General features: G+C 38.1%; 1 protein-coding gene across 1 annotated transcript in view; it reads right to left on the bottom strand.

Annotated features, from left to right (window-relative positions):
• Positions 1–187: 187 nt before the first annotated feature.
• Positions 188–27,674, bottom strand: part of PRKX (protein kinase X-linked) — a 78,883-nt gene continuing 51,396 nt past the window's right edge. The window contains exons 4-9 of the mRNA XM_042460756.1: positions 17,065–17,184; positions 12,086–12,181; positions 8,612–8,669; positions 5,950–6,027; positions 5,005–5,155; positions 188–4,636 (exon numbers count right to left, since the gene is read on the bottom strand). Coding sequence (XP_042316690.1) covers positions 5,030–5,155; positions 5,950–6,027; positions 8,612–8,669; positions 12,086–12,181; positions 17,065–17,184 — 478 coding nt within the window. The 3' untranslated portion in view covers positions 188–4,636; positions 5,005–5,029. The remainder of the gene's footprint in view (positions 4,637–5,004; positions 5,156–5,949; positions 6,028–8,611; positions 8,670–12,085; positions 12,182–17,064; positions 17,185–27,674) is intronic.

Genomic DNA, 27,674 nt, shown 5'->3' with positions numbered 1-27,674 from the left:
AGAATTGAATTTTCTTTAAAAAGCTTGAAAACATTTTCCCAGCTAACAAATAGTACAGAAATCCCTTACTCATTGTAGCAAGTTATAAATCAACAAAAAGTTTTTATCATTTCTGGTTTTTTGGAGGAGTAACTGGGAGTTATTCAATAACATAACACTAAACGGCAGAATTATTTTTGAACTAGGTTTTATTTACAGATCACAGTGATTTTCAATGTGCAATGAGGACTGGCTTATGCATTTGTACAGTACTTATTATACACATGAGTTGAAACAAGCACACAGTTTTCTGACATCAGTCCAAATGAGCCTTGAAATCTTTTATCTGCTCAATTTGGTTTTGTACATAGTTTGAACTATCCCTTACTTATTGTACAACATAATATATATAAAGCTGTCATGTTTGCCATAGAAAAGTGTAAAACATAGTAAATCTGTACACAGTACAGTACAAAAGAATCATGCTACATTTCTTGAAAACTGAAAAAGTCTATCGTAAATGAAGCATTAAACCTTAACTTTCCTGCATGGCAAGACACTAAGCTTGATATATTTTACCTCCTATTTTCCCTTCAAGATCTGTTTATACATCTAAACACAGTTTAGTACCTATATTTCGATAAATTATAATTACTCTTCTACACCAGATCACCTTAGTTAAAACTGAACAGCAAAAGGTTTTTATTCATTTAAGCAAATTCACAGGATAATCAACTGTACCATTTAAAATACATCATATAATTTTTGGTTATAAAAACATGCCAGTAATCCGCAGTGTAATTTTTAGAAGGTATTTTACGAAGGCCTAGAAGTAAAGACCAAAACACCATGCAGAAATAATCCATTTTGAGATTGCTTTAATTGCCCTGGCTCAATGCTAGGGAATCCTGGGAACTGTAGTTTTGTGAGACATTTAGCCTTCTCTGTCAGAGAGCTCTGGTTCTACAATAAATTGCAATTCCCAGGATGCCCTCGCACTGAGCCAGGGCAGTTAAAGTGGTCTCAAACTGGATTATTTCTGCAATCTGTTTTGGACCTGAGATATTTTAGTTTCACCCACTGATCCATCACAATTTGTTTCACCTGAAATGGGGGAAAACATGTTCTAGTTGAAATTCTTTTAAGAATCTCACTATTATAATAATAGCTGCAAATAATAATAATAATAGGGGCATAAGTTTTAACAGAAATCAATCAATAGGTATCTGAAAAATTTAGACAAATTCAAATGTTGAAAACTGGTTGTGTTTATTTGGTGCATCATTCTTTGCCTCCAAAAGGATGACAGTTTTCTTTGCCACTTGTATAATAATTTCAGTAATGAGGCATTGATATATTATTATTTTTTTTTAGTAAATATCCATTTTAAAATGCATGATTCTGTGTTTAGTGGTAAGTGCTTTGATGGCTTCCCATCCTCAGTGACGAATCAACAAATCAAGTATTCACATGGAATACTTTGTTTTGTACTGATTGTATCAATACTTTTTAGGGTAGGGTCACCAGTAATATTCTAGCACGCAAAAACTATTGTCAGTCCAGGTAGTGGATTGTGTCTAACTGTGAAGCTGGATTATGATAAAGCATTTAAAAGAAATGGGCAGCACAACACTGCTATAGTAAATGAATGCAGCTGGCTCTTTTGTGCAGTGTTAAGTTGAAGGGCAAATAGTTCCAAAAGGCAGCTGTTATTAAAGCTATATTTTCAAGAAGGTTGAATTAGAAAATGTTACATAGTAATGATATACATGTCTATAAAGTAATGTGTAACTATTAGTGACAAAAGTTAATTATTCCATTGTTTTAATGTAATCAATGTAATAATTTTAAAAAACAAAACAAAACTTTTGTTTTTGTTAAACTGACACAAGCATTTCAGGACACCTGTTCGGAAATGAAATAGAAGTAGCCTCAAACTCCTAGTCAGACCAAAACAAACAACTATATTATTTAACTAGACATTTGTAAGCTGTTCCAGAAAAATGTGATCCATGTGCCTATTAGTACTTGCCCAAATAAGAGACTCAAGCTGCAAGATGAACATATAAAGTTATGTTCAAACTACGTTAGTTTATCTTAAGCACCTACTAATTTCACTGGGGATCAAGTCAACTCATAACTCACTTGTCCCATTAGTGTCAATAAAATACATGTCTAATTGGATCCAATCCAGTGACTAGTTAATCCCAGTCCATTCATTAATTTATTTCTCTACCATCTTTATTTCTAGTCTGTGGTATAATGCTAATTTATCCAGTAAGGAAACCTCTAAGGCTGAATCCTATTGTTAGTTTAACTTTAGTAGATCTACTGAGTGTGCACCATCTAAAATAATTAAGTTTGGCACTACTTTAACTGGCAAGACCATCCTACAGAATCATGGGATTTGTAGTTTTGTGAGGCACCATTACTCTTTGGAAGGGAAGGCTAAAGACTTTGTAAAACTACGAGCCCCAGAATTCCATATGATGGTGCTACAGTACTTAAAGTGGTGTCCAATTACCATTTCTACAGTGTAAATGCATTCTGAATCTTAGAAAAGTGTTTATTTACTTTAAATAAAACTTTTATTTCTACCCTGTTTTTTGTTAAAACAATTTATCGACACTTTACTGCTGATTCAATAATATGATTTTGGTCTGTGACTTCACTGCTTGATAGCTGATTTGGATCATGAGTGCATTTTGAACTGAAGCATCACAACATCTTCTGTATTCTGGGAACATTCTATTCTGGGAAGGCATGTTCCAGTAAGCACCTGATTCAGATGAAGGGTAATTTTCTGCATGAACTAATTTACAGTGTTTGTTTAACTTGTTAAATAAAAAAGGACAACTCTGTAGCTCAATCTTTATAAGAAATTAAAAATGATCAATTTAAAATATCTTAAGATGTGCAGAGAAAGAACATCTGAAGCCCTGAATTATTTCAACCCTAATAGTAGCACTATTTAGAAAAGTACAACTCAACAATCTCTATTTTCATTCAGATTATCTGGTATATGCATATTCCCACTCTGAACTGTTATGTTCTGCATTTTAACTCAAGGTTAAACGTGAGGTTGCTATATAATAAAGGCATGTCTAAAAAGTAATGAATAACAATGAATTACCAAAACAAAAAAGTCCAGCAGTTAACAGTAAAATTATTAAAATTTATAAAATTTAAAATGTTTTTAATACAATTATTACTTTATTGTTAAAAAACTTTTTTGAAAGATTGACATAACTATTTTGGAACACTTATTGTTCATAAATAGGGTAGGAATAAATTCAGACTTCTGGTTGAACAATCTCCTCTCCCAATACACACAAAAGCCACATTATATAACTTGACAATTGTATACTGTTCTGGGGAAATGTCAGTCCATTAATTTCAGGGATTCAAGTACAAATTTCATGCTTTAATTTATAAGGCTGTAATTTATAGGGACTTAATATGTAGAGGATTATGTTTCAAAGTTAATCATCATATGAGTCACAACTCAATGTGTGAAAAGTAACACATTCGAGTAACACAGAATTTCTGTGATGCTTGATCTCTGGTGACTTTCCCACACAACAAGCAATAGGTTGAGGCTGTTGTTTAATGACACACAAACATTCACAAATCTGTACTTAGGGTAGTGGCTTGATTTAGATAAGTGTGATTCCTGACCTTTGACTTTTAAGACGTATCCCTACAACTCATGTGCTTGCTTAGTTTCTGGGATTTGAAGAGCAAAATGGGGGGTAGTGGGGAGTTGCATATTGGGAACCATAGCTTATGTGACTTTTAGATCCCTGCAAGTATGGCAAGTAAATATACATTCAGATAACAGACCTTATTAGCAATCAGTGATAAAGACAGACACAGACACATAAAATCTTGCTATGATTTCACATAGTATGCAATTACGAAGAATTATGATGTGCACATCATTTTAAGTCAAATTTGTAAATAAAATAAGATGCAGTGTAAGGAAAATTAAATATAAATTAAAATATATAACAAGGTCTGGTTTCTCTTTCAGCTTTCAAGTAGTATGGCTGCAGGTGTTAAGCACTGGAAATATTACAATTTCTTCAATTTTTTGTGTATATTCCTTTTTACAAAGAATTATAAAATTATAGATGATGCTGAAAAACCTATCTTTTCAAGATTTTTTATTTCTAAAAACATTCTGAAAAACATTTAAGAATAAAAACCATAGAATCTGTAAAGTACAAAATTTTACATTTCTGCACAGTTTCTGTGCTTTAACTGTACTGATTTACTTATATACATATATACTAATTTGTGCTTTAAAAGACAATCTTAATATAAACTTATAAAGTTAGTCTATGAGATAACTATGCAAAAAAGATTTGGGCATAGCATGAAACAAAATTAATAATAACTTTTTGTTTTTTAAAAACCTATAACAGTTTCAGTGCCTCCACCTGAAAGATGAGCTTTAATATTTTAGTTTACTGAACTAATGCCAGATCTGTACAACTAAGCACAAGTACTGTCCCTTCCCCACTCTAAACCTTATTTCTTTAAAGACTATACATAATGGAATAACATTTTGTATTAATTTCAAATAAAAATTTCAGTAATGTTTTCAGTTCTTCTCTTCCAGTTCCCAGATAGCACATCCGTCGTCTTCCAGTTTCTATTAAAAAAATTAAATTGTTTTCAGTATATTGGTATTTCAGTAAAGATATTTTAATCTGCAATCAAAGGAAGAAGTTTCTAACTTCTGAAAACTAACTGTTTTAGACCAGAAGTCCATGGTCTAATGTGTTGTGTTTATACCTAATGAAGTGTCAACAAGAAATGTCTTCCTATCTTTCTTAATAGTAATCAAGACAAGTTGAGAAAATTATTAATAGTCTTTCAAAATTCCTTCAAAGCCTTTCAGTCATAAAGGATCCCAAGGTATTTAAAAACATAAAATAAAGCAATTAACATGAAGGTGATTTGATGAAGAACCAGAGCAGGTATTCAGAAGAACAGTGGCAATGGCAAAATATCCAATACCTTAATAATGTTGTCTGTCTCACACTTAGAAGTTTTTAAAAATTTCTAAATCTTTAGGAGGTACAGCAGGTGTCTTGTTCCAGTCATCTTCAGGATAAGCTTCAAAATTTGATGTGTCACCATCATTTGATACTTTCGGCACTATAGGAGGCTAAATGAAACATGAAAATTAATCTTTAGTAAGTAAAATTAACTTTGGGTCAAATGAAGGCAAGCCTTGATTTTTTTAAAATTTCTCCTAGTTTTTTCTTTGTGTATATGACACAATGCTGGCTGAAGCTGCTCGGCTATGGAGATTATCAGATGGGGGGCAATGACAGGAGAAGGATGGGAGTGAAGCACGATGCTCCTGTCCTTGTCGCATGATTGCGCAGAGATTATCAGACGATGTCGCAATTATCCTGTGATTATCCTTTCAATGAAGAGGAATTGTCCCATCATTTACCTCCATTTCTTAATAATGGGATAACCTGTTAGTACTGAAGTGATGAGACAATTCCTCTTCATTGATGGGATAAGCCCCATGTGTCTAATCTTTGAGCAATCACACAATGGGAGCATGGCACTTTGTTCTTGTCCTTCTGTCATTACCAACCCCGTTTTATAATCTATGTCTAAGACAGCTAAGAGTACCGTTGCTTGGACTGGACATTGATGGATCTGCACCCTCCCCAACACCTCACCCCCACCATGAAAAAGGCAGTCCTAAACTGCTCATTCAGGCCTAAACTAAGCATTCAAATGGCAATTCATGCTCATCAGAGGGACAAGTTTGCCCTTCTGGGGCCAATAGCTGACCCATGGCCCACAGGCTGCACTTTGTCCATCCCTGCTGTTCCATGACTCCCTTTCAAAGAGCTGTGAAAATTCCAAAAAGAATAAAATGAAATAGGTATAACATTCCTTCCTTCCTTCCAAAGGTACATTTGTTTATGTGCACTTCACCTTTAATTTTCTCTGTGGTACAGCATCCCAGTCGATAGATCTAAACCACCGATGGCGCTTCACATCATCAGCTCCATTCTTTTGAAAAATAAAAGTTATGAATTTAAAGTGAAGCTGTACCAATATACAATATAGTGAACATTTTACTTATTGCAACAACACAAAGTGATATCTCCTGGTCCATTTCTGAGAGTACATGCATCTAACACACACTGCTCCAAGGAGAACATATTTTCTGGTTGCCTTTTAAATATTTAGTGCACAGTGATGTCTTGTTTCATGGGCATGTTCCTATTTGACAGACATCTGAGCAGAGACCTACAGGCTGCCTAGAACTACAGTGCTTGCAAAAGTATTCATTCCCTTTTGACTTTTCCAGATTTTATTATGTTCCAACCTAAGAATGAAATGGATTTAATTGATATTGTTACCACTTGATCACACCAAACACATCAATTCATCACTCTAAAGGTATAAAATATTTTTATTGTGGCACCAACAAGAAAACAAAAGCAAACTGGCACTTTTTGGTTGTAAAACACTCACTTCGTTGATTCAATACTTGTTAGAAACATCTTTGGCAGTAGTTAAAACAGTACATCTTCTTGGCTAAGTTTCTATTAGCTTTGCTAATAGAAGCTAGGTTGGGTGAAAATATGGGCCTTTTGGTCTGTGTGTTCAGCCCCTGACTTCCTGATAGACACAGGATGATAAAATTAGTGTTAGTCTAAAATAAAGCAGACCTGCTAGAATAAATTAGTCTAAAATAGTATAGACCTGAGGTGATGACTAATATACCGTATATACTCGACTATAACTCGAGAAATCTATGCGTCAAAATTGCCCTAAAATCTTGGGTAGACTTATAGAAGGGTCAAGGCAGCAGTAGTGCTTAGAAAGTCCTATAGAAAACAATCCTGACACCCCAATCTCCATTGAATTCCTCCCCCTCCAGTCCGTTTACAAGCCTTTGCATCCTATCAGAAAAACTCCCCTTTGAAAAGCACTTCCCTGGTCCATTTGCAAGCCTTTCCTTCCCTGGTCCATTTGTAAGCTTTTCTTTCCCTGGTCCGTTTGCAAGACTCTCCTTCCCTCTGGTCCCTTTGCAAGCCTTTGCATCCTATGGGGGGAAACTGTCCATTGAAAAGCACTTGCCTGGTCCCTTTCCAAGCCTTTGCATACTATGGGGGAAACTCCCCATTGGAAAATACTTCCCTGGTCCATTTGAAAGCCTTTGCTTCCTGTGGAAACAACTCTCCATTTAAATCCACTTGTTTCCTAGAGGTCCAGAGAAGGAGATGGAGGGATGGAAGTGGTATTTCCCCCTTTCCATCCTTCCTTATAGTCCTCTAAGTTTTACCATCAACTTATCCACAGGTCATATCAAAATCCAGGATTTTACCCTGAAACCTTCCCTCAGCTTATACATGATGTTGACTTATACAGTGTGCCCTTGGCTTATGCAGGGGATCTGTTCTGGACCCCCCCCCCCCCCCGGTGTAAGCCAAATACACGCATGCTGAAGTCCTATTCAAGTGAATGGGGCTCATGCATGCGGTGGCGTGGTGCGGTGATGGTGTGCACGCACCATGGGTGCGCGTGCCATTCATCCAGATGGGATGCATTGCCCCTTGTGCCCCGTGCGGCTTTGTACCTAAACTCAAAGCCACCTATAACGCGGGTGCACTGTACATGAGTATATACATATCCAATTCATCTCAATGGGTTTACTCTAGCTAGAACTCTCACTGAATTTAACTTTTAAAGTCAGAAGCTTCAGGAAAAAGTACAGCTTGCTCACATCCATACACTTTTCTAGGTATCTGTCGTGACAATCAAAAACGTAGGCAGATGCATACTGACACTAAAGGAGTATTAATACTTTTTTTACAATCTGTTGTGAAGATCTGTGTCAATAGTGTTATTGACATAAAAGTATAAGATGAAATACAAATACTGCTTTAAGAAAATAGGAAAATAAGTAATAATGGTGGGTTATAAACCGCCGCTTTGCGGCGATCTGCCGCCGCCGCTGTTTGCTCCGTGAGGGAGCCGCTGCAGCCAAACTGCGCGGCTCCGTTACGGAGCAAAAAGAAGCTCCAAAATGGAGCTTCTTTCCGCGGCACAGCTATGACGCCATGAGGTGCCGCTGGCGCATTCGCTACATCATAGGCGCCGTGACACGTCTGGACGCTATGCGTCCAAGATGTAAACATGGTGGCGGCCGTCTGGAACGGCCGCCGCCAAAAAATACATAGTGACTACGTATTAGGGTTAGGGGGGTGCGGAAGCACCACACCTTCCTAACCCTAATAAGTAGTCACTACGTATTTTTTGGCGGTCTGTAACCCGCCTCTGTTTCTGTAACCAGTAACAATATTTCCAGAAATAACAATATACTAGCTACTGAAGTCATGATATTGCAATTAGGCTTGAACTATGACCTAATGTTTACATTTAGACTGAAAGTACTACATGCTTATCAGATACAATAAAGTAACTTATCCCAGGCTCAAAGGAAATCTCAGAATTGTTACAAAAATATAGAATTATTAAATAAGAACTTCAAATATCCTCATATATAGAAATATACCCCTAAGAAAAGCATTTTCTTAAACTAAAGCCACTGAGTGTGACCAAACTTTCAATTTTTAATACATACCTTCATGTTTCCTAGCCGTCTTGTTCTGTCAACCACCAGAAGCTTTTTAATAAGGTCCCTGAAGAAATGGGGGAACAAAATAAATTACATTTTCATGTAGTTATATTTTAACCTGAGAGAGATTGTATGTATAGGAAATAACTTCCAATGCTTAAGATTTCTATACAGACAACAGCGATTGGGGGCAGAGGAGTACACAATAAATCCATCTTTCAACAAGCTTTTGGCAGTGATGCAATGGCACAGTAACTATAAACTGAGTAGCAATGAAAGCATATGGAGAGATAGGTATACATTTCACCAAGTACTAAATTCTTCATGAATCCACTCAGATCATTTTGTTAGCATTCACAATCTGGTTAATTGGCACTTCATAAATATATATGAAAACATGGAGTAGACACTGGCTGAAGTATAGCTTTATCATTTTTTCAGCTACTCAAAAGGTAGCCTTGTTTCTTAATTTTCACTGCTTTTTTAGTGTTTTTAACCACTTAAAACTACAATGAAACCAACAATCTTCCTAGTTTTGTTTTTGCTTCTGTGAAAATCAGAAAGAAAATCATGTCCAGTGTGATCCAACTGTCTGTTCAACATTTCAATTTAAGACAGACATCAGGAGGAAACATCTCTGAGACCCCTAACCTGAAAAGCACATGTCTTGGAAACTCCCAGTGAAGTTCTCAAGTTTCTTTGGCTACACTTGAAGAAGTTGCCAACTCAACTAAAACCTCTACAGAAGACCTTATGTAAGCCCTTGCCCAAAGCCCATGACTGTGGAACAGACTATTTAACAGATAATCCACTAGTTTGGGGAGGGAGGTAACCTGTAGCCCTCCAGATGTTTTGGCCTACAACTCCCACTTTCCATGTTCATGGCTAGGGATAGGGAGAGTTACAGTCCAACAACCTCTGCAGGATCATGGGCCACCAACCCCTTTACCTAGAATAAGATAAAGAGGCAAAATGGTGTAGTCATTTGAGCATTAGATGATGGCTCTTAAGAACAGGGTTTGAATCCCACTCAGCCATGAAAACCCACTTGGTGACCATGGGCAAGTCACACTCTCTCATCCTCAGAGGATGGCAAAGGCAAGCCCCCCTCTGAAGAAACTTGCCAAGAAAACCCTATGATAGGTTCACCTTAGAGATACCATAAGTCAGAAATGACTTGAAGGCACACAACACACACACCTAAATAAACAGATATCAAGACAGCTCCTTCTGTCGGGTTTATTCTGATCGCTTTGGGCAGCCTCTCCTGTAGCAAAGGCTGCATCCATACTGAAGAAATAATCCACATTGACACAACTTAACTGCTATGGCTTAATGCTATGGAATTCTGAGAACTGTAGTTTTGTGACATTTAGCCTTCTCTGTCAGCACTCTGGTGCCACAACCAACTACAATTCCCAGAATTTCATAATACTGAGCTATGGCAGTTAAAGTGATGTCAACCTGGATTATGCCATATGAACAGAGTCAAAATGGTAATAAATGAATGTTTTTCATTGTTTCATTAACCCCATGACAGTTGTTCGTAACTTGATACTGGGGTACACTTGTGTTTCTGGCATATAAGATCTGATATTATAAAACAAAGCTACTGGATAAGATAATAATAACAAAAATTAAATTTAATCCCTTTCTGTTACTATTTATCTGGCAGATGGTGTTGATGAAAGCTTAATGCCATTGCACATACAGATCTGCTCAACGCCCTTTTAGCTAGTAATTAAGTAAATTAATTAAATGCTAATTAAAAAGAATGTGCTAACTGAAAAGGAAGTGGTTAATTAACTAGAAGGCTCCACTTTTTTGTTTTGTAGAGTGGGAAAAAGATGTATTCTAGACTAGGTTAAGCCACAGCTGCATCAATCCATATCAAAAAAAGCTTCTATTCCAGATGTATGATGAATAGGGTCAGAATGAATCATACATCGGGACTTGCCCAAATGACTTCTATATCTAAACTTTCAAAGTTCTGTAGTAAAAAGTCAAAAGAAAGGTGAACCCAAACAATGAAAAATGTGTTGGACTTAGTCTTGCCATTAAGAAAAGATGTAGTTTAACAGTACACCGTGTAAAACAAGCAGAGAGCCTAAATACCCTAAAGGCATTAGATTTCACCAGGTCTTGGAAACTGAGTAGGGTAAGCCCTGATTAGTACTTGAATGGGAGATCTCAAATGAAGGTTATAGTTTGTATTGTGCTGTAGGCTATATTTCAGAAGTACTCTTTGCCTAGAAAACCCTATGAAATTCATGGGATCGCTAAAACTCAACAGACAACTTGAAGGCATGCACACACACACACACACACACACACACACACACACACACAAATCATACACCTATTAAGCTGTGAAGCTGAAATAGGAATGCTGAGATCCTCCAGATGTTGTTGGACTGCAATTCTCAGCAGTATGTAGCCAGCATAGCTAAAGGTGAAGAACACTGAGAACTGGAATCCAACAGCATCTGGAAAGACACATGTTCCCCATCCCCTTTGGAAAGCAGTTCTACTGCTTTGACACATAAGTTGTCTTCTATTTCCATGCTGTGTTTCCTTAATGCATTCTTGTTTTTACGACATACTAAATAGCAGACCTGCTTAACAGTGTTTAAAAAAGACAACCAAATGAACTGATTGTAGGTGAATTCTGCATGGCTATTAATTAAATACTGTTTAGAAGTCCAAAATTCATTTGTAACATTTGCTGGCCTGTTTAGATTTCAAGATGTGATATAGTTTCAGTACTGTACTGCTATTTTGAAAATTCTTATGGCAACATTCATAGCCGACTGTGAAAATGTTATGAAGACGAGATCCTAGAAATAGATACTATCTGTATGTTTATTGTGTGTTATATCTTACGTACCACATCTGCATAAAACACTTATAAAATTATCCCAACTAATCAGTTCTACAAACCCATCCACCAACTGTCTTTACCAGGATCAAATACAAATTTAAATAGATAGTGCAAGACAGATGGCAAAAGATGGAGGTTTCGTTCCTCTAAATTATTCAGGGTAAAGAGATTACAGAAATGAAACACCTCAGTATTAGGATTCTATGAAGGCACAACTCAAAGCAAATCTCTAATTAAGAAAGTAGCTTCTGTAAAATTTCTAGTTCTTTCTGTTTCCTAGTGTCACTATATCTGTGGATAAGTGAACATTCTAAGCTACTGAACAAATGAATATCTGCTTTTTAAATAGATCTTGAAGTTTATAAGGGGGGAAAACTGGTGTATCTCTTTAACCTTAAAGAAAGAATTATTTTCTCCCCAGAATCCATAAACAGTCAGTGCTTAGTAACATTAGGTGTTACTAAGCACCTAAATAATGACTATATTTGATACATCACTCCATCCATTGTGGTGTTTGATTTGCATTTTGTCTGATACTTTAAAATAATATTGTAGCATAATCTAAATAAAATAAACATATTTAATATTAATACACTTACTTTACATATAAATCCAGATGTCTTGGAAAATCTATTTTCCCAGCAAGAATCTTCTGATATATTCCAAATGGGTTGTCATCAAAAAATGGAGGAAACCTGAAGTGGGACAGGGACATACAACACCACACATCTATGACTTTAGAAAGTCAGAAAAATGCACAGAAGGATATATGATAAAGCATTAACTTACTGTAAAATTAGTGTCTACTATGCAGATATTAAGTTTTTTTCTTGCATAGTAAGTAAAGGCAAATAGTGGCTTTTGAACAAAGATATTAGCTATTGGTCTCACTTTGGATTTTGACTTGAGTCCTGTCTATATAGATGATTTACCTTAAATTCCACCCCACTCCCTGCTGGGCTCACTGTATCCTATCTACATGATGCAGGGTCAAAACCTTGAAACAGGGTCCAGACTGTCTTCACGATGCCCACACCCAATTTGGGGCTTCTGACCAGTAACCTATGTTTAAATAATTCACCTTTTCCTGTAGGTTTTCAGCTCTTTTATCAGAAAAGGGGGCAGTTGCCTTTTCACCTGCATTTTTTTTTTTTTTTTTTTTGCAATGTGCCTGGTGCTGCCACTGTGGGTGAAAGTCTCTCTGAGGTCTGTGTGAGGCACCCAGCTTTGATAGTGTGGCTGGACACCTCATTCTGACCTCAGCAACAGTGCTGGATGATGAATAGTGGCCATGTGGGAAGGTAGCTGCAAGAGCCAAAAATCCACAGCAAGAGAGATCAGGTCGGGGGAATTTAGGGGCAGTTTGGGTCCAGAGTACTTTAAGAGCAGCCTGGAGTATTCTGGCAAGTGGAGAGCTGACCTAAGAAACTAGTCAACATTGAATACAGCCATGTTTAAAGCACTGGGATTGGATAGCTGGGATATAACTATCTACTGTGATGAAAAACTAAAATTGTCAGTCACGAAACTAGACTCCATTCTATCCTAGCATCTTCCTTAAACCTAGAATTTTGGAAGCACTGTATCAATTTTTTTGCAGATAATATTTCTTGGTGTCCATGTTCCTCTACATCTGAATTGCTCATAAAGAGTCAGAATGGATTACATTTATATTCAGTTTGCTTTGGTTGAACTTTGGATATTTTCTGAATCTATCTGAATCAGCCTGATTGAATCTGGGATTTTGCTAAACTGAAAGCACACCACTAGTTCAATTTCTTTATATACCTTTGGTGTCTCAGAAACACACTTTGTGCGGCATCTCCAATTAGAGGTGATACCATTCCATCCCTTCTTTCCCAATTTTTTAATTCCTGCTGGCCCTTACAAATGGAGAAATAGGATGTTAGGCCCCATGGCATTCTCATGAAGTTTAGGCTCAGACTACCTTAAAAATATCCATTTCACAAAAATAAAAAAAATGAGGCACTGAGTAGGATTTCACTGCTCTGCTTAAAAAGCTTTAAATAAGGCACTGAATTGTATTAAAAGATCTGTCCTTAAAACAGGAACAGAAATTCAAGTCTCAGCAAGGGAATGTGACTATGCTTTCAAATATAACCCTTAGCATCTGTCTAAATGTACAGAAGTGTTTACTATAAAGGAGTTCTTCCAATTCAGAAGTAACCAAACCCCACTGATAAGATTTTAAAGCTTTTTCTATCACATACTGCAGCCAGGAAAGGAAGAGGAAAACCATAGAAAATGTCCAGATTTTAATTAATCTTTCTGCTCTGTCCTTCCTTTCAGTTATGTTTTCTTTTGTCATACAAGTTTGGTATCAATCTAGCACAGCTGGAATTGAGGGCTTAATTGTATAGTGTGTGCAGTCTGGTGATTGAAGCCATAAAACATATGAGGGAAAAGAGAAGTGGAATTCTCTTTAACAAAAGTTTCCGTTAAACAATCTTTTCAGATTGATTATACATAATTCATGGTAAGATATGGCTTGACACAGCGTAAAAAGGCTTTTGGTACAATATTCTTTTGATGTGTGTTTAGTCAGATAACATCTCCTACCCTGTGTTAAAAATACTACTCAGGAAAATGCTTCTCTGCCTCTTTGGCTGTTTTTATAATAGTTTCCATAGGAAGGTCCCTGCAGGAAGTACTTTGATAGTACTACACCACATGTTGGTAAGATTTTTTTTTAATCTTTTTAAATACTGTAACGACTTTCAGGAAATATGGAAATAAAGCTATGGCCACAGGTGCTTTAATTCAGCCTTTCTTGTCTGAGCTTCCCATTTTAGATCACGGAATAAAGCATAAGTTTATGACAGAAGGTTAACTGGATTCAATTCAATGGACATTACTATTAATTGTAAAAAGCAACACTTTCTTTTGATTACTGATCAATCATTGTTTGCAACTGGCTAAGTGAAGCAAGGCTCGCAATTAAATGGCTGCTTTAGCTTGCTTCCATGCATGGCTCGCCTTTGCAAATGGAAAGGTAAACAGTATGAAGTGGGGAGATCATGTTTTTTCTATCTTCCCTGTGTGCCTGTCACACACAAAGGTATGTGTGACTGTGGGGGAGGGCAGAATTTTAGGAAGGACTTCTCCAGATGGGGAATCTATACAGTTCAGAGTAAGCCCAGGGACTGGAGGTTCCACTTCCCTGACCAGGGAGATATAATTAAAGGGGATAGCATATGAATAAAGTAATGGGAATCAGTAACTGAGCACAGGGATTCCCATGCTCGCCTTATGTATAATGGCACTACTATGAAATGTATATACAGTGGTCCCTTCCCTTATGCAGGGGATCCGTTCTGGACCCCCCCCCCCATGTAAGAGAAATTCCACATATGCTTGATTCCCATTAGAAGTAATGGGGCTCGTGCTCGCAGCGGTGCCATTACTCCTTCTGGTGCGTGGTGGCGCTTCTTCTGTTGCGGCTTTCAGCGTACACTGAAAGCCATGTATATTGCACCCACATATGATGTGGAGGATGCACTGTACAGTTTTAAAATTGGAATGGAGTTACTGTCAACTTTTTAAAAATAATAACAACAACAGGTTAGCATCACGCTCTGTTAACCTAAATGTAGCAATAGCAATAGAAATAGCATTTACATTTCTATACCGCTTATCAGTGTATTCAGCACTCTCTAAGCGATTTACAATCTGTAAGCCAATTGCCTGCAACAAGCTGGGTATTCGACCTTTGAGCCGTGGTACAAAACTCACAACCTTAACGTAGGCCCTACTACAATCATGATTTAAATCCCTTTAGCATTAGCATGAACACAGTTCAGTTAATATAGCTGCAATCTATTGTGCTACAATTTCACCAGGATCTACTGGACTCCAGTATCAGTTCAAGTAAGCTATTTTTTAAACAAGTCTAGAGAATTAAATGTACATCATGGCACCAAAACACTTAACCCTATAATATTATACATAAACTCAGTGTTTTTTAAAGCAAGCATTGCCTACAGATTTATTGTAATTCTATTCATTGTCTAAAGCGGGGCTGTAACAGTGAAGTGGGGGGGGGGTTTGGAGGCTGCATGTCTCTAGTAAATGTAAAGAAAAGTTGTTCTAAGGGGTTGTGGGGTACTATTATCTTGTCTTGTCATCTCTTTCTCTTTCACACACCTACAATGTTCCCCATACCTACAAATATACTTTCCTCCTCAGTCAAAGGTTAACCCCCTCTTGCCCCCTCATGCAGTGATCTCATTATCCCCTCCCCAAGAACCAAACAGATGGAGAAGCTGGAGTTATTCACAGTTTAAATATGGAGAACACAGCAAGATGTCTCTATGTGCCATACTCTCTGGCACAATCATAACAAATTCACTGGCAATATGGGCTTAGGCAGCCACAGTGTCACTGGCACAAATATCCCACAGATTGTGAGTTGTGCACATGCAGTCTAACAAGTTTTATGAGGTTTTAAATGCCTTCAGCTACCATAAATTTAAGGGCAAACTAAAAGCACTGTAAGGCCACACAGAATCAAATTTTTGAGGTAGAAAATATTTATTTGTGCACTTAATAACATGCTGCATAACAAAATACTTCCACGGTAACTAAAATACAAAGTGAAACAATGAAGTAATTAAAAAAGGCATGTGTAAGATGCTGTGGAGTATTGGTAAACATAAGATTTTGTAAAGATGGCAGTATAACTATCTCTATTGAGTGTTTGTCCTTTTTGCAATATCATTTACTCAGTTATGAAATAAATAATATATTCATTTCCCCTCATTTTATTATGCACACAGTTAACTGGAGAAAGGTAAAGTATACTTTCAGAGGTATGGAAGATACTCAGGCGATCATTCATACTGATGTAATTGTCAAGTAACTGTAATAGAAAACAAATTCTACTGCAAGTCTCAGGTTTTTTAAAAAAAGAAGTTGGAGTTGACATTTGCACCATTTATTTCTAAGAAAGCCTTCCTGTAACAAAATATTTTATATATTATTCTGAAAATGCTGCCATCTAGTGGATTTAAAATACTAATCAATTTATCAAACATTAAATTATTCTCTCTCTCTTATTCAGACATAGGAGTGAATTATATAAAAGTTAGTTTTGTATTAAAAGTGGAATTGTGTTCAACTATGAAGATCCTACTGTTTGGTTTTCAGGTATTCTGATAGAACAGGGCAAAGACTAATCTATCAGGGAGGGCCAATGACCCACATTTTACCTATGAAATTGGCAGCCTGCGTGATCAGTCCAGCCACACGATCAATCAGATGTTACTCTAGTTGTATGGGAGCTGCTCATGTAATTGCAAATTGCATAAAACAGAGAGACTGTGTAAGAAACATAGTTTATAATCTATCATTTCCAGAGGACAGATTTTCTGTATAGCTATGTGCTTTGATGTTATACAAAACAGCGTCATTCCCTGCATCCAGATATATTTTTTTCTTAAACAACATGAATGGAATATTTGAGATAATTAAGTTACAGAATAGCATTTTCCATATTAGCTATAACATAAAAGCAATCCATTTATGCTTCCTCGTTTTCCACACTTCTCCAGGAACTTACCCAGACAACATCTCAAATATCAGAATGCCCAGGGCCCACCAGTCCACTGCTCTTCCATGACCTTTACTCTGTATAACTTCTGGGGCAAGATACTCTGGAGTCCCGCACAATGTCCACGTCCTAAAAGAAATAATGACCATGAAACTGGAATTTAAATTTCTGGAATGAAACTGAAATTTAAATTAAAGATCTAAGTATACAGAACCCAAATTATTCCAAAAAGTAAAGGAAAAATAATCAGAACAGTTCAAAAAGTTCTAAGATTTATTAACATTATACCCACATGATAACACTCCAGTACACATATGGATTGTCTGATCACTTGGAAAAAGTTGAGTAGAAACCTTAGTTCTTCTACAAATAGAAAAACCAGAAGTTCTTAAACACATGGGGCACTGAACCGTGCCTCCACACAATAGTAAAAGAAAGTTAGTTACTACAGATTTTTTAAAAAACCCTCTCTTTAAAGGACTCTGTCATGTGACCCATAAAATGCCAAGTAACCATTTATGGATAGCCATATGTTGCCACAAATTATAACAAGTCCAGATATAACAGCCACCTCTGAGTGATGCAAATTGCCAGGATTTCACCAAAACCAAAAAAATATTGATCAGTCTTTAACTTTCTACACCCAAACAATAGTTAATTCAATGTCATTTCTAGCTTGTTTCCACCTCAGTAGCACTAAATGGAGGCTACTCTGAACTTAATTCAGAAACATGGAGTTCCTGACTCAGTACAGGGGGGGAATATATATTAAACTGTAAGGAAGCAACAGCATGGCTAGGCTATACAGACCACAGTGGTCTGTATAGAATACAGACCACCATGGGTGTGCCATCTGCGGATTTGAACATCTGCATATGGCAAGCCCCACTGGCCCTAATAACAGTGCATGTATATGACCATTAAAACCACAGGACTTGAGATCCTATGGTTTTTGTCATCTGCAGGAGTAGGGATACCCCCTCCCTCTACATATTAAGGGCTGACTGTTTGGAATAAGAATGTGAATAGTTCATAATGCTCAGATGTACTGTATTTCAAAGTTAACAGCACCACTAGCCCCTTCTCAGGGTTCTTCTCTAATTTAGAATATGTGTCAATATTCTGCATATGCGCTGAAAAGAGTGGCAGTCATGGATGCTAATCATAATTCAACCAGTCACACTAGTGAGGATGACGTTAAGATACAGGCCACTTCTGGAGCTCTGGAGCCTTGCAGACAGAAGATCTGTGCAGTCTCCAAGCTTGTCTAACCAAGTTCATGTAAGCTCTCTAACGCAATTGACCTTCAGGTTCTGCAAAATCTTGTTATATATTTGGTGTTATCCTCCCCATGCCCTCTGTTTTAATTATCTTTCTAACTTATGTGAGGCCACAAAACTTCCTCCCCCAGAAAGCTTCAGTAATGACTGAAAAGCAGATGACAGTACAGCAGGAATGAAGGAGACAGCTATAACATGGGTTAGCTTCAATAGGGAAAGCATCTAAAACTGGTGTTGTCTCTCAAATGGCCAACTGCTTACTGTGGATCCTACATTGAGCAGGTGGAGCAGAATGTTGCTGGACAAAACAAAGAACTCAGCAGCAGTTCTGCTCAGCAGCTGTCAAACCCTGCTAATGGTCCCTGCTGCCACTGCTGACATGAGTAGGAAGGTAGGGAGGGGAAGAAATTCAGATGGTAAAAAAGCATCTAGGAGAGGGGAAGCAGCCAAGAACAGCCATATCTTCAGTGTCTGAATTGCCCCTATATCCTGTATCCTCTCCTGGCACTTGACAGTTGTAGGAGTGTGTGTCTATTTTGGCCACAGCACAAAAGGCTAGAGCAGTAGTTCCCAACCTGTGCTCCGAGGGGCCTTTAGGGCTCCATGTGCACTTCCCAGTACTCTGCAGCAGCCCCAGGAAATTGGAAGAAATAAAAATTGACTGAAATTAAAGAATAAGAAACAAAAAGTAACACTACTCCTGAACACCATTAACTTTGAAGACATAGAGTAGGCATCTTAGGGGCTCTGCCATATAAATTAATTCTTAAAAGAGCTCCCTGAGTCAAAAAGGTTGGGAATCCCTGGGCTAGAGAATAGCTCTCTGCAGGCTGTCAAAAAAGAGAATTAAAACACATGTAAACCACACTTACATGTGCACATGTCACTAACAGGGTGCCATACACCGTTCTTGAGGGGGCGTTGCTCATGATTAAATACTACCAAGATACAAGAAAACCTTTGATATTTCCAAACAAATCAATGTAACTCAAAACCTCACTACAGGGAACCCTCACAGAAACAACTGCAGTTTTGAGTGAGACCCATTCAGATGTTTTACTAGACTCTCCTGTACTGTAAGAATTCTTCCACACCTCCACACGCCCTTCCCCGAGATCCCTCTTTACTATTAACAAACATAACTGAACAATTATACTGTACTTCTGACATTTAGCAAACAATGAAATTATAAGAAAAATGAGTTATCTGAAGGAATAGTTATTCAGTTTATAGTATAGTGTCTCATTCTACTTGTCACCAAAACATTAAGCAAATATGGATCTTTCTGATGTGATTTGTTTCAAATAGAATGTAAAATAAGCCAAACACATGACTAATTGTTAATATGAATTGCATGCAAATATGTTGGTACAAAAGCTTGAAGTCCAGAGTATTTCTCCACTTGCTATCAGATTGCAACTAATCTAAATATAATAACCTCATTTTCTTTTAGGTCTCTGTAATGCAATAAATACATTGTCTATGCAGTCATTTCCATCAGGTTTTAAGCTGACACTATAGCTGCATTTTAATTCAAAACAGTTTTAGAAGACGGAAATCCAAGTATGTTTTTCTCCAACTGAAACAAAAGCATGGGAAACAAAAGGCTGTCAGTTAATATTTCATTTCATTAAACTTTAGGTTGATTTTTAATGATAAGCAATTTTATTTTGTTTCTGTAGTGAAAACCCTGTACTCTAGTGCCATCTAGCAGCAAGGGTGGTGATGACTGATATTATTTTTAATGTCCACTGCTATTTATTTATTCCTATAGTTTTGAATTAAGCTCATCCATGAATATAAAGACATGAAGAGTGAATTTGAAACATAAGATCTTAGCACTAATGTTTGTGCACTGAGTCAGATGCTTTCATAAGAACTGTTTATAAAGTCTAAACATTGTATTTAATCCACCATCTTCAAGACTGAAACTATCAGTAATGTCCTACACGACACCACTCTGGAAGGCTTGCTACACCATTGCATAGGGAGTGTTGCTGTTGTTGTGTGCCTTCAAGTCATTTCCAACTTATGGTGACCCTGAGGCAACCCTATCATGGGGTTTTCTTGGCATGATTTATTCAGAGGTTTGTCATTGTCTTTCCCTGAGGCTGAGAGCATGTGATTTGTCCAGAGTCTCACAGTGGGTTTCATGACCGAGCTGGAAATCAAACCCTGGTCTTCTACTTCACCATATGAAGCAGGTGAACTGGTTTATCTTGTGGTTAATAAGGTATTTTTCTTTAAAACAAGATCATAAGTTCTAAAAGGTACAGATCACTATATATTGTTTTGCTGTCGTCTTACTCTTCCCCCCCCCCCCCCAAAAAAAACACCCCTTTTACTAGGAGTTTCTATTCTATTTTGTTCTGAGAATTCAGCTTTGGTTTTGGTTTTCTTTTTGGAACTGCTGGTAAAGGGTAAGAACTTGTTTTGGTATGGACAATCAAGATGTTTCCAATAGGATTAAGACATGCTGAGGCCTGCAGCTATGTCAAGTTTCTTGCAAATGTGCACCTTGAAATTTAGAGGGTTTCCCCCAAAAACAAAACAAAAAACTGAACTGCTTTTATAACCTGAGGCCCTGAACTGTACCATGCTCAGCTTGTACTAGCCAAAGCACCCACTACAAAAACACCAACCCAAACCTTCCTTTCTAGCTTGTATCTGGAGGGAATAGAGTTCATCTGTTTCACTGTATCAGGCTCTGTGAACCTTAGCTCTTCTGCTGGGGAACACCATTTATTCCTTCGCTCCAAGACAGAGAGGGAGGACTGGAGCTCCTCCCATCCTCCTTGACAGAGGATAATGAAATACAGTGTGCCTACGTTATACACTGGCGCTCTATACGCAGCTTTGAGTATATGTGCAAAGCCACGCAGCACACGGGGCGGCCCATCCGATTCGGGTGAATGGGGTGCCGCCGCTCCACTGCGCCACCGCATGCACCAGTCCCATTCACTTGAATGGGGCTTGAGCATGCGCGGTATTTGGCTTACTCAGGGGGGACTGAAATGGATCCCCTGCGTAAGCCAAGGGCGCACTGTACTTGCAAGGTCAAGGGGGGAGCAGGGCAGGGGAAAATGTGGACTCTTGCCCATCTTCAGAAGGCAGTGTCAGTGTTAGCAGAACTAAAAATATTGCATGATGGAACACAGGAAAGGCAGTAGTCTCTAAGGCATGTGTGTGAGAGTGCCTTCAAATTACCTGTTGACGTTTGGCAACGCCATGAATTTCATAAGGTTTTCCTAGGCAAGGAATACTCAGAGGTGGTGTTGCCAATTCTTTCTTCTGAAATATAACCTACAGCACTTGGTATTCAATGAGTCTCCCATCCAAAAATTAACTAGGGATGGCTCTGCTTAACGTCCAAGATCAAACAGGCTCTGGTACCTTTAGGGCATTTAAGCTGTCTCTACAGTATACAGAGAGAGCCAGTGTGGCATAGTGGTTTGAGTGTTGGACTATAACTCTAGAGACCAGGGTTTGATTCCCCACTCAGCCATGAAAGCCACTATGTGACTTTAGGGAAGGCAATGGCAAATCTCCTCCGAACAAATCTTGCCAAGAAAACCCTGTGATAGGTTTGACATAGGGCAGGCATAAGTAAAAAATGACTTGAAGGCATACAAAAATAAATAGTTTAGGCGGGATACACACCGCCATATAGTACATACTGTATACGTACTAGGGTTAGGAAGGGGCGGTGCTTCCGCAGCCCCCTAACCCTAGTACGTATACAATACGTACAAGATGGCGGCGCCCCTTCCACATGTCGCGGCGCTTATGACGTCGCGAATGCGCCTGCGGCGCCTCGCGACGTCATAGATGCGCCGCAGAAAGAAGCTCCGAAATGGAGCTTCTTTTTTGCTTCGCGCGGTTTGGCTGCTGCGGCTCCCGCACGGAGCAAATGGCGGTGGTGGGGGAGCGCCGCAAAGCGGCGGTCTGTATCCCGCCTTAGAGAACTTAAATAGTTTATAGGGTGTCTTCTTTAAAAAATTCTGATGTGCAATGGAAAAGGGGAAAACAGCACCAAGTCAACATTGAAAAAGTATGAAAAGTCTGGTCCTGAATGAAATAATTATAAACTTACATTTTTGGAGTGATACTCTATGAACTGAGAGTTTTGAGAAGCCACACAACCATGCAGGACTTTCCTGCTCTCTTATAAGAAACTCTAATATAAAATAGCATGAAAGAACTGCATGTTTAATGCTCACTTCTTAGGAATAAGGCAACAGCTATTTAAAAACTATTAACTTTATTTCCATCGAGCTCCAAGCTTCTCATTCTCTTCCTCTGTGTCTATGTGTGTGTTCTACTCACTTGTCAATTTATGGTGTCCTCACAAATTTCATAGGGATTTCTTAGGCAAGGAAAGTCAGAGGTTGTTTTGCCATTTTCTTCCTCTGAAATATAGCCTACAGCACCTGGCATTCATAGGTGGTCTCTGATCCAAGTGCTAAGCAGTTTTGACTCTGTTTAGCTTCTAAGATCTGGCCAGGTCTGATGCCTTTAGAAAGTAGAAATATAACCTGATGACAGAGAGGCAGTGAATATGCTGATGTATTCTCATATGATGATTTTCTCCCATGAATTAGGATACAAACTGCTGCATTCATCACTCCCAGATTTGCCAACCAGGATTATTTCAGCCTTGTCTAGAAATTAGTTCACTGGCCCATATTTAGTTGACTGCTGTGGTCAGACATGAAGAAATAAGACTGAAGGACTTGGTCACAAACATATAATACACATGACATCATCAGCATCCTACTGTCATTTTAGTTGGCTCATGTCTTCAGTGATGTCTGAAGCCACCTAGTAACCATTAACTCAAAAACTTTTCTCTAAAATGGAAGTTTTGAGATAGAGCTGAAACAAGCTGAAAAATCTAGATTCAGGCTCCCCCCCCAAAAAAAAAATACAGCCAACCTTCTGTACACCTCAAACTATCCGGAATTCTTCCCTTGAAACTATGGTGCAGTACAGACTACTCAAATGTGCCGTACTCTCAGTGATACTAGTGTTAGGGACCATGAGGCAGCCACATGGTCCCTAACCCTAGCACAGTGCAGCAGCGTAACAATGCCAGTGACCTGTGTACATGGGAGGTGGCATTGTGACGTAAGTGCTGTGCAATATCTGCGCTGTGCTGCACGTTGCTTACGTCACGAGTGCGCCATTGGCGCACTCATGATGTCTTCCCTGCAGCGCAAAAAGAACCCATTTTTTCTGGGTTGTTTTTCCTCTGGAGGAAAGCTGCATGGTTTGGTGGCTGCTGCTTCTGTCCGGAGGGAATTAGGCTGCTGGCAGGCTGGCCTTTTGGGGTAGTCTGTCCCACACCTATGTTGATTTCCCTAACCAGTACTTTCTTCCACTTCACATTAATCAACTGGAAAAGTATTTTTACACAATGTCTTACACAATAAGAACTAACTTTACCATGTGGCAGCTGCCAATAGAATAAAAATCAACCAGCATTTAATGCAGTCATCTATGGATATTGTTTCCAAAGCCATCCAACCAACCAAACAAAACCCCAAACGTACACCCCCTCCCCCTGCAATGAAGTATCATCAGATTGGAAAAAAAAACCTGACTACTTGGTTGGAGACATATATAAGATGCTTCAAAGCACTATGATCTTGTTTTTTATTAGTCACAATTATATCCTGCAGTTTTTGCAATAAGCTCAATATGGCTTACAGAATTTTTCTTCTTCTCATGTTATATTTACATCAACTCTGTGATATCATGTCAGGCTGAGAGAGAAATTGATAGGTCTAAGGTCACCAATTGAGTTTGATGACAAAGTGAATATTTGAATCAGGATCTTCCAAGACTGGCTCCAAGCACTACAATAGATAGGTCTTGTACTCTATTGCTGATGGTTCCACCACACTAAATTTAAAGTACTCCACAGGCAGGTGGAAGAGGCTGTGTTGCTTCCACCCTAAGCATCCAATTACAAGTCATGTTGTGAACTCTCCTCTACAAGCAGGTAGTAGCAAATAAGGCAGTGGGAGACAGATAAGATAGTTGTGAAAATGCTGTGGATGTGTTCTGAGCCCTTTTTATGTTATGAAGGCCTTCAGCTTGTGTCTCAACCAGCAATTGCAAGCCACACATAAATGATTCACAGAGCAACCTCTGGCTTATTCACTTAGAAATTAGTTTAACTATATTCAATGAGATATATGCTTGGAAAGTGTGCTTAGGATTACCACTATAATTTGGAAAACAGCTGAGAGATGGTTCAGGGTCCAGGTAAAGAGAGTCAATGTTTATCAGGCCATTCATATACTGGAATCACTTTGCTGGGCAGTATTTCACAGACCTAATAATAACAGGGAAAACTTGCTTCTGTAAACACTGCAGCACTCATAACCTTTAAAAAATAAACACACATGGGAGCTACAATCTGTTAGCCTTAGTATGAGTCAAGGACCAATGGCTCTCTAGTCATCTAACCTCCCACTTCATCCTCCTCAGCTCCACAGTTAATCAGAGAAACCCACACTAACCCAAACCAGGAGGAATGGATGACTGAGATATACTATTTTCAATGACTTATGCACAAATGATAAGGACATACAGGAATAGATAACGCTGAGACCTTATCACAAAGTATTAGAGTATGCTCATTCTTCTCTAAATTCAGTTGTATTACAGCAAATCTTCAGCTTTAGCAAGGAAGAAAGGGCAATTGCAAAAGCCCATTTCTAATATACACTCAGTAATCAATTTCTCTATAAAAATATTCACATACAAGAGCAAATCCCTCCCTCAATCTCTCTCTCTCTCACACACACACACGTACAGTTTTAAACCTTTCTTACCTATTTCAAATTTAGACAGATTTGAACTATATCACTGTGCTATACATTGCCAAATAAGAATTTAGCTTCCCTATTCTGGACTGGATTTTGCAATTGCGGTGTCTTTGGTAGCCAACCCATCCTGTTCATATTCACTTAGTAATAAATCCCACTATTAAATCTTGTTAATAGCATGTTGGGGGGGAAGATGATCACACTTCCATGTGCTTATCCCGTTCTTGTCCCATTTTTAAAGAGTAATGGAGGCATTATTTGGTATAAATGGAAACTCCCGTTAATACCAAATGATACCTCCATTACTCTTTACCAGCAGGACAAGAATGGGAGAAGTACATGGGGGTATGATAATCTTCCCCCCGATCATGCTATTAACAGGATTTAATGGTGATTTATCACGGGAGGAGGACACTTGCCTTCCATGTGATAAAGTCCACTGTCTATGCCAAAGAAGCTCTGTGCATTTTAAATGTTTCTAGAACATGTTGTATCCTACACAGTCAGTTCAGCAATAGGGCCAGTCAGGCCTCTTCACTCACTGTGATCATGCAAGAACTCAGACTTCTTCTTAGCATCTCTTTGTACCTAGGAAGGTTGATAGTAGTATGCACTATGTTTTTCAGGCAAGTTTATTTACCATTATTAAGTTTCTGGTGGGGAATTCAAGTTAAGCTTGCAAAGAAAGTCAAGGATTCCACAGAAGGTAGTTTGACAGAGAGACAATACCAGTATTTAATTGTATATCGCTGCTTGTTAGACTGTGAATATATGCAAGCTCATTAAAAATATAAACACGGAAGGTAAGGTTATGGAGTGCATATGTTTTAAATGCAGATGATATTGAGAAACCTGGATGCATAGCTAATATGACTTTCAAAAAAGGCCTTGATCAATCTGAGTCCCACTGATTAAAACATGTGCTTAATTCTTATAGAAAATAGTTGTGGAGTTGTTTCTTTTTTAAGTATAACTCTGGACTGGCTTTCCAGACAGTCAGAGGCTTTATATTCCACACCATTAGGAAAGGCTTTTGGTAAACAATGCTTGTAACTCCCAATGTGCCTGGATGCAGATTACTAACTACACAGTACTCTGCTCTAAAAATACCTATAGCATTACACATGATGGCTTGCTTCCTCCTCATCTTTAGGTAACACAGTCATCAGCAATGTCTGAATTACATATTGAATGATCAGTGAATAAAACTTTCTTCAACAAAACTCATACATGTGCCCCGTGAAGACAATAGTAAAGCTGACTATTTAATAAAGGGGTCATTTTTGTCATTGACACTGAAACAAACCTTGTCATCGCCACTAATACAGTTTACTGTACTGTAGTCTTAAAAACAAACATAAAAAATCTTCAGTGGCACAACAAAGCCATTTTCGGAGACCCAGTTAACAAAACACAGACACAGAAACGGGGGGGGGGGGATCACATATCACCAATAACTCTAAAATACAAGTGGTAATGTACGAATATGTGAACTCTAATTTTCCCCACATCCATTTTTGTATAGCAGCACAAAAAATGTATCTGAAACAAACCTAAGAGAAATTGAAATCCTTTAACTTTCTAAAAATATTTTTTTTTAAAAAAGCTACCATAATTATTTTTTATGTCTTCATCTCCTAGACAGGATACAGGAGACATTCTAGGAATCTTATGTATGCTGCTTTGGTTTCTTGAACAAAAGATGGACCGCAGAACAACAAGAAGAACAACAATAGAAAGAAAGACTTCCATTGGATTCTATAGCAGAACAATTTTTCACAGGAGTGACAAACATTCTGGTTCTGAATGAAATACTTAGGCTGTTAATTGGGGTAAGGCAAATTAAGATTTGACAATAAAAGTTTGTCAATTAATATTTTTAAATTTCCATCCACAGAAGCTAAATAAACAAGCATCCACAAATTTTGGCTGTCCTTGATAGCTTGGTAATGGTTGTCCTCCTCAACTATGCCACTCCTGTGGCCTTCTGAGGACTCACCAAAACATTGCTAGGATGTAATACAACTGTGGGGTGATCCAACTATCACTTCTTGCTCTGAATTGGGTAAAAAGTCCATCTTTGTTGGAATGAGCCCTAAAAGGGTTGTTGCTGTTTTCTGAGTGTTTCACATTAACTCTGGAGATCAGAGTGAGGCTGAAAGGAAAGACATGAAATTTTTCCCAACAGTATGTTGAAAAAAGTTGTACACAGCTCCTAGTGTAAGTTGGACAATGTGCTTGTGGACCCTTAATTACATTAGCTGGGTAGGGGAGCAGAACAGCCCTCAGAAAAGAAGAGTTTCTGTAGAATTAATATGTGCAGGACAAACTTTAGATACAGTATACTCATTTCCCCCTATTATGTAATACAGTGCTTTCTGTTAAGTCCACTGTCAAAATAAATCTTGTGTGTACGTACCTTGCTTTAAAATTACACAGTACTGTGTCTCTTTCATGTTCTATCATTATTTGTTCAGAACAACATGACATTTGCACACAAATT

This window comes from Sceloporus undulatus, chromosome 3 (genome assembly GCF_019175285.1).
Source record: "Sceloporus undulatus isolate JIND9_A2432 ecotype Alabama chromosome 3, SceUnd_v1.1, whole genome shotgun sequence".
In the NCBI taxonomy this organism is placed as follows: Eukaryota; Metazoa; Chordata; class Lepidosauria; order Squamata; family Phrynosomatidae; genus Sceloporus; species Sceloporus undulatus.
This window is presented reverse-complemented; position numbering and strand designations above follow the sequence as displayed.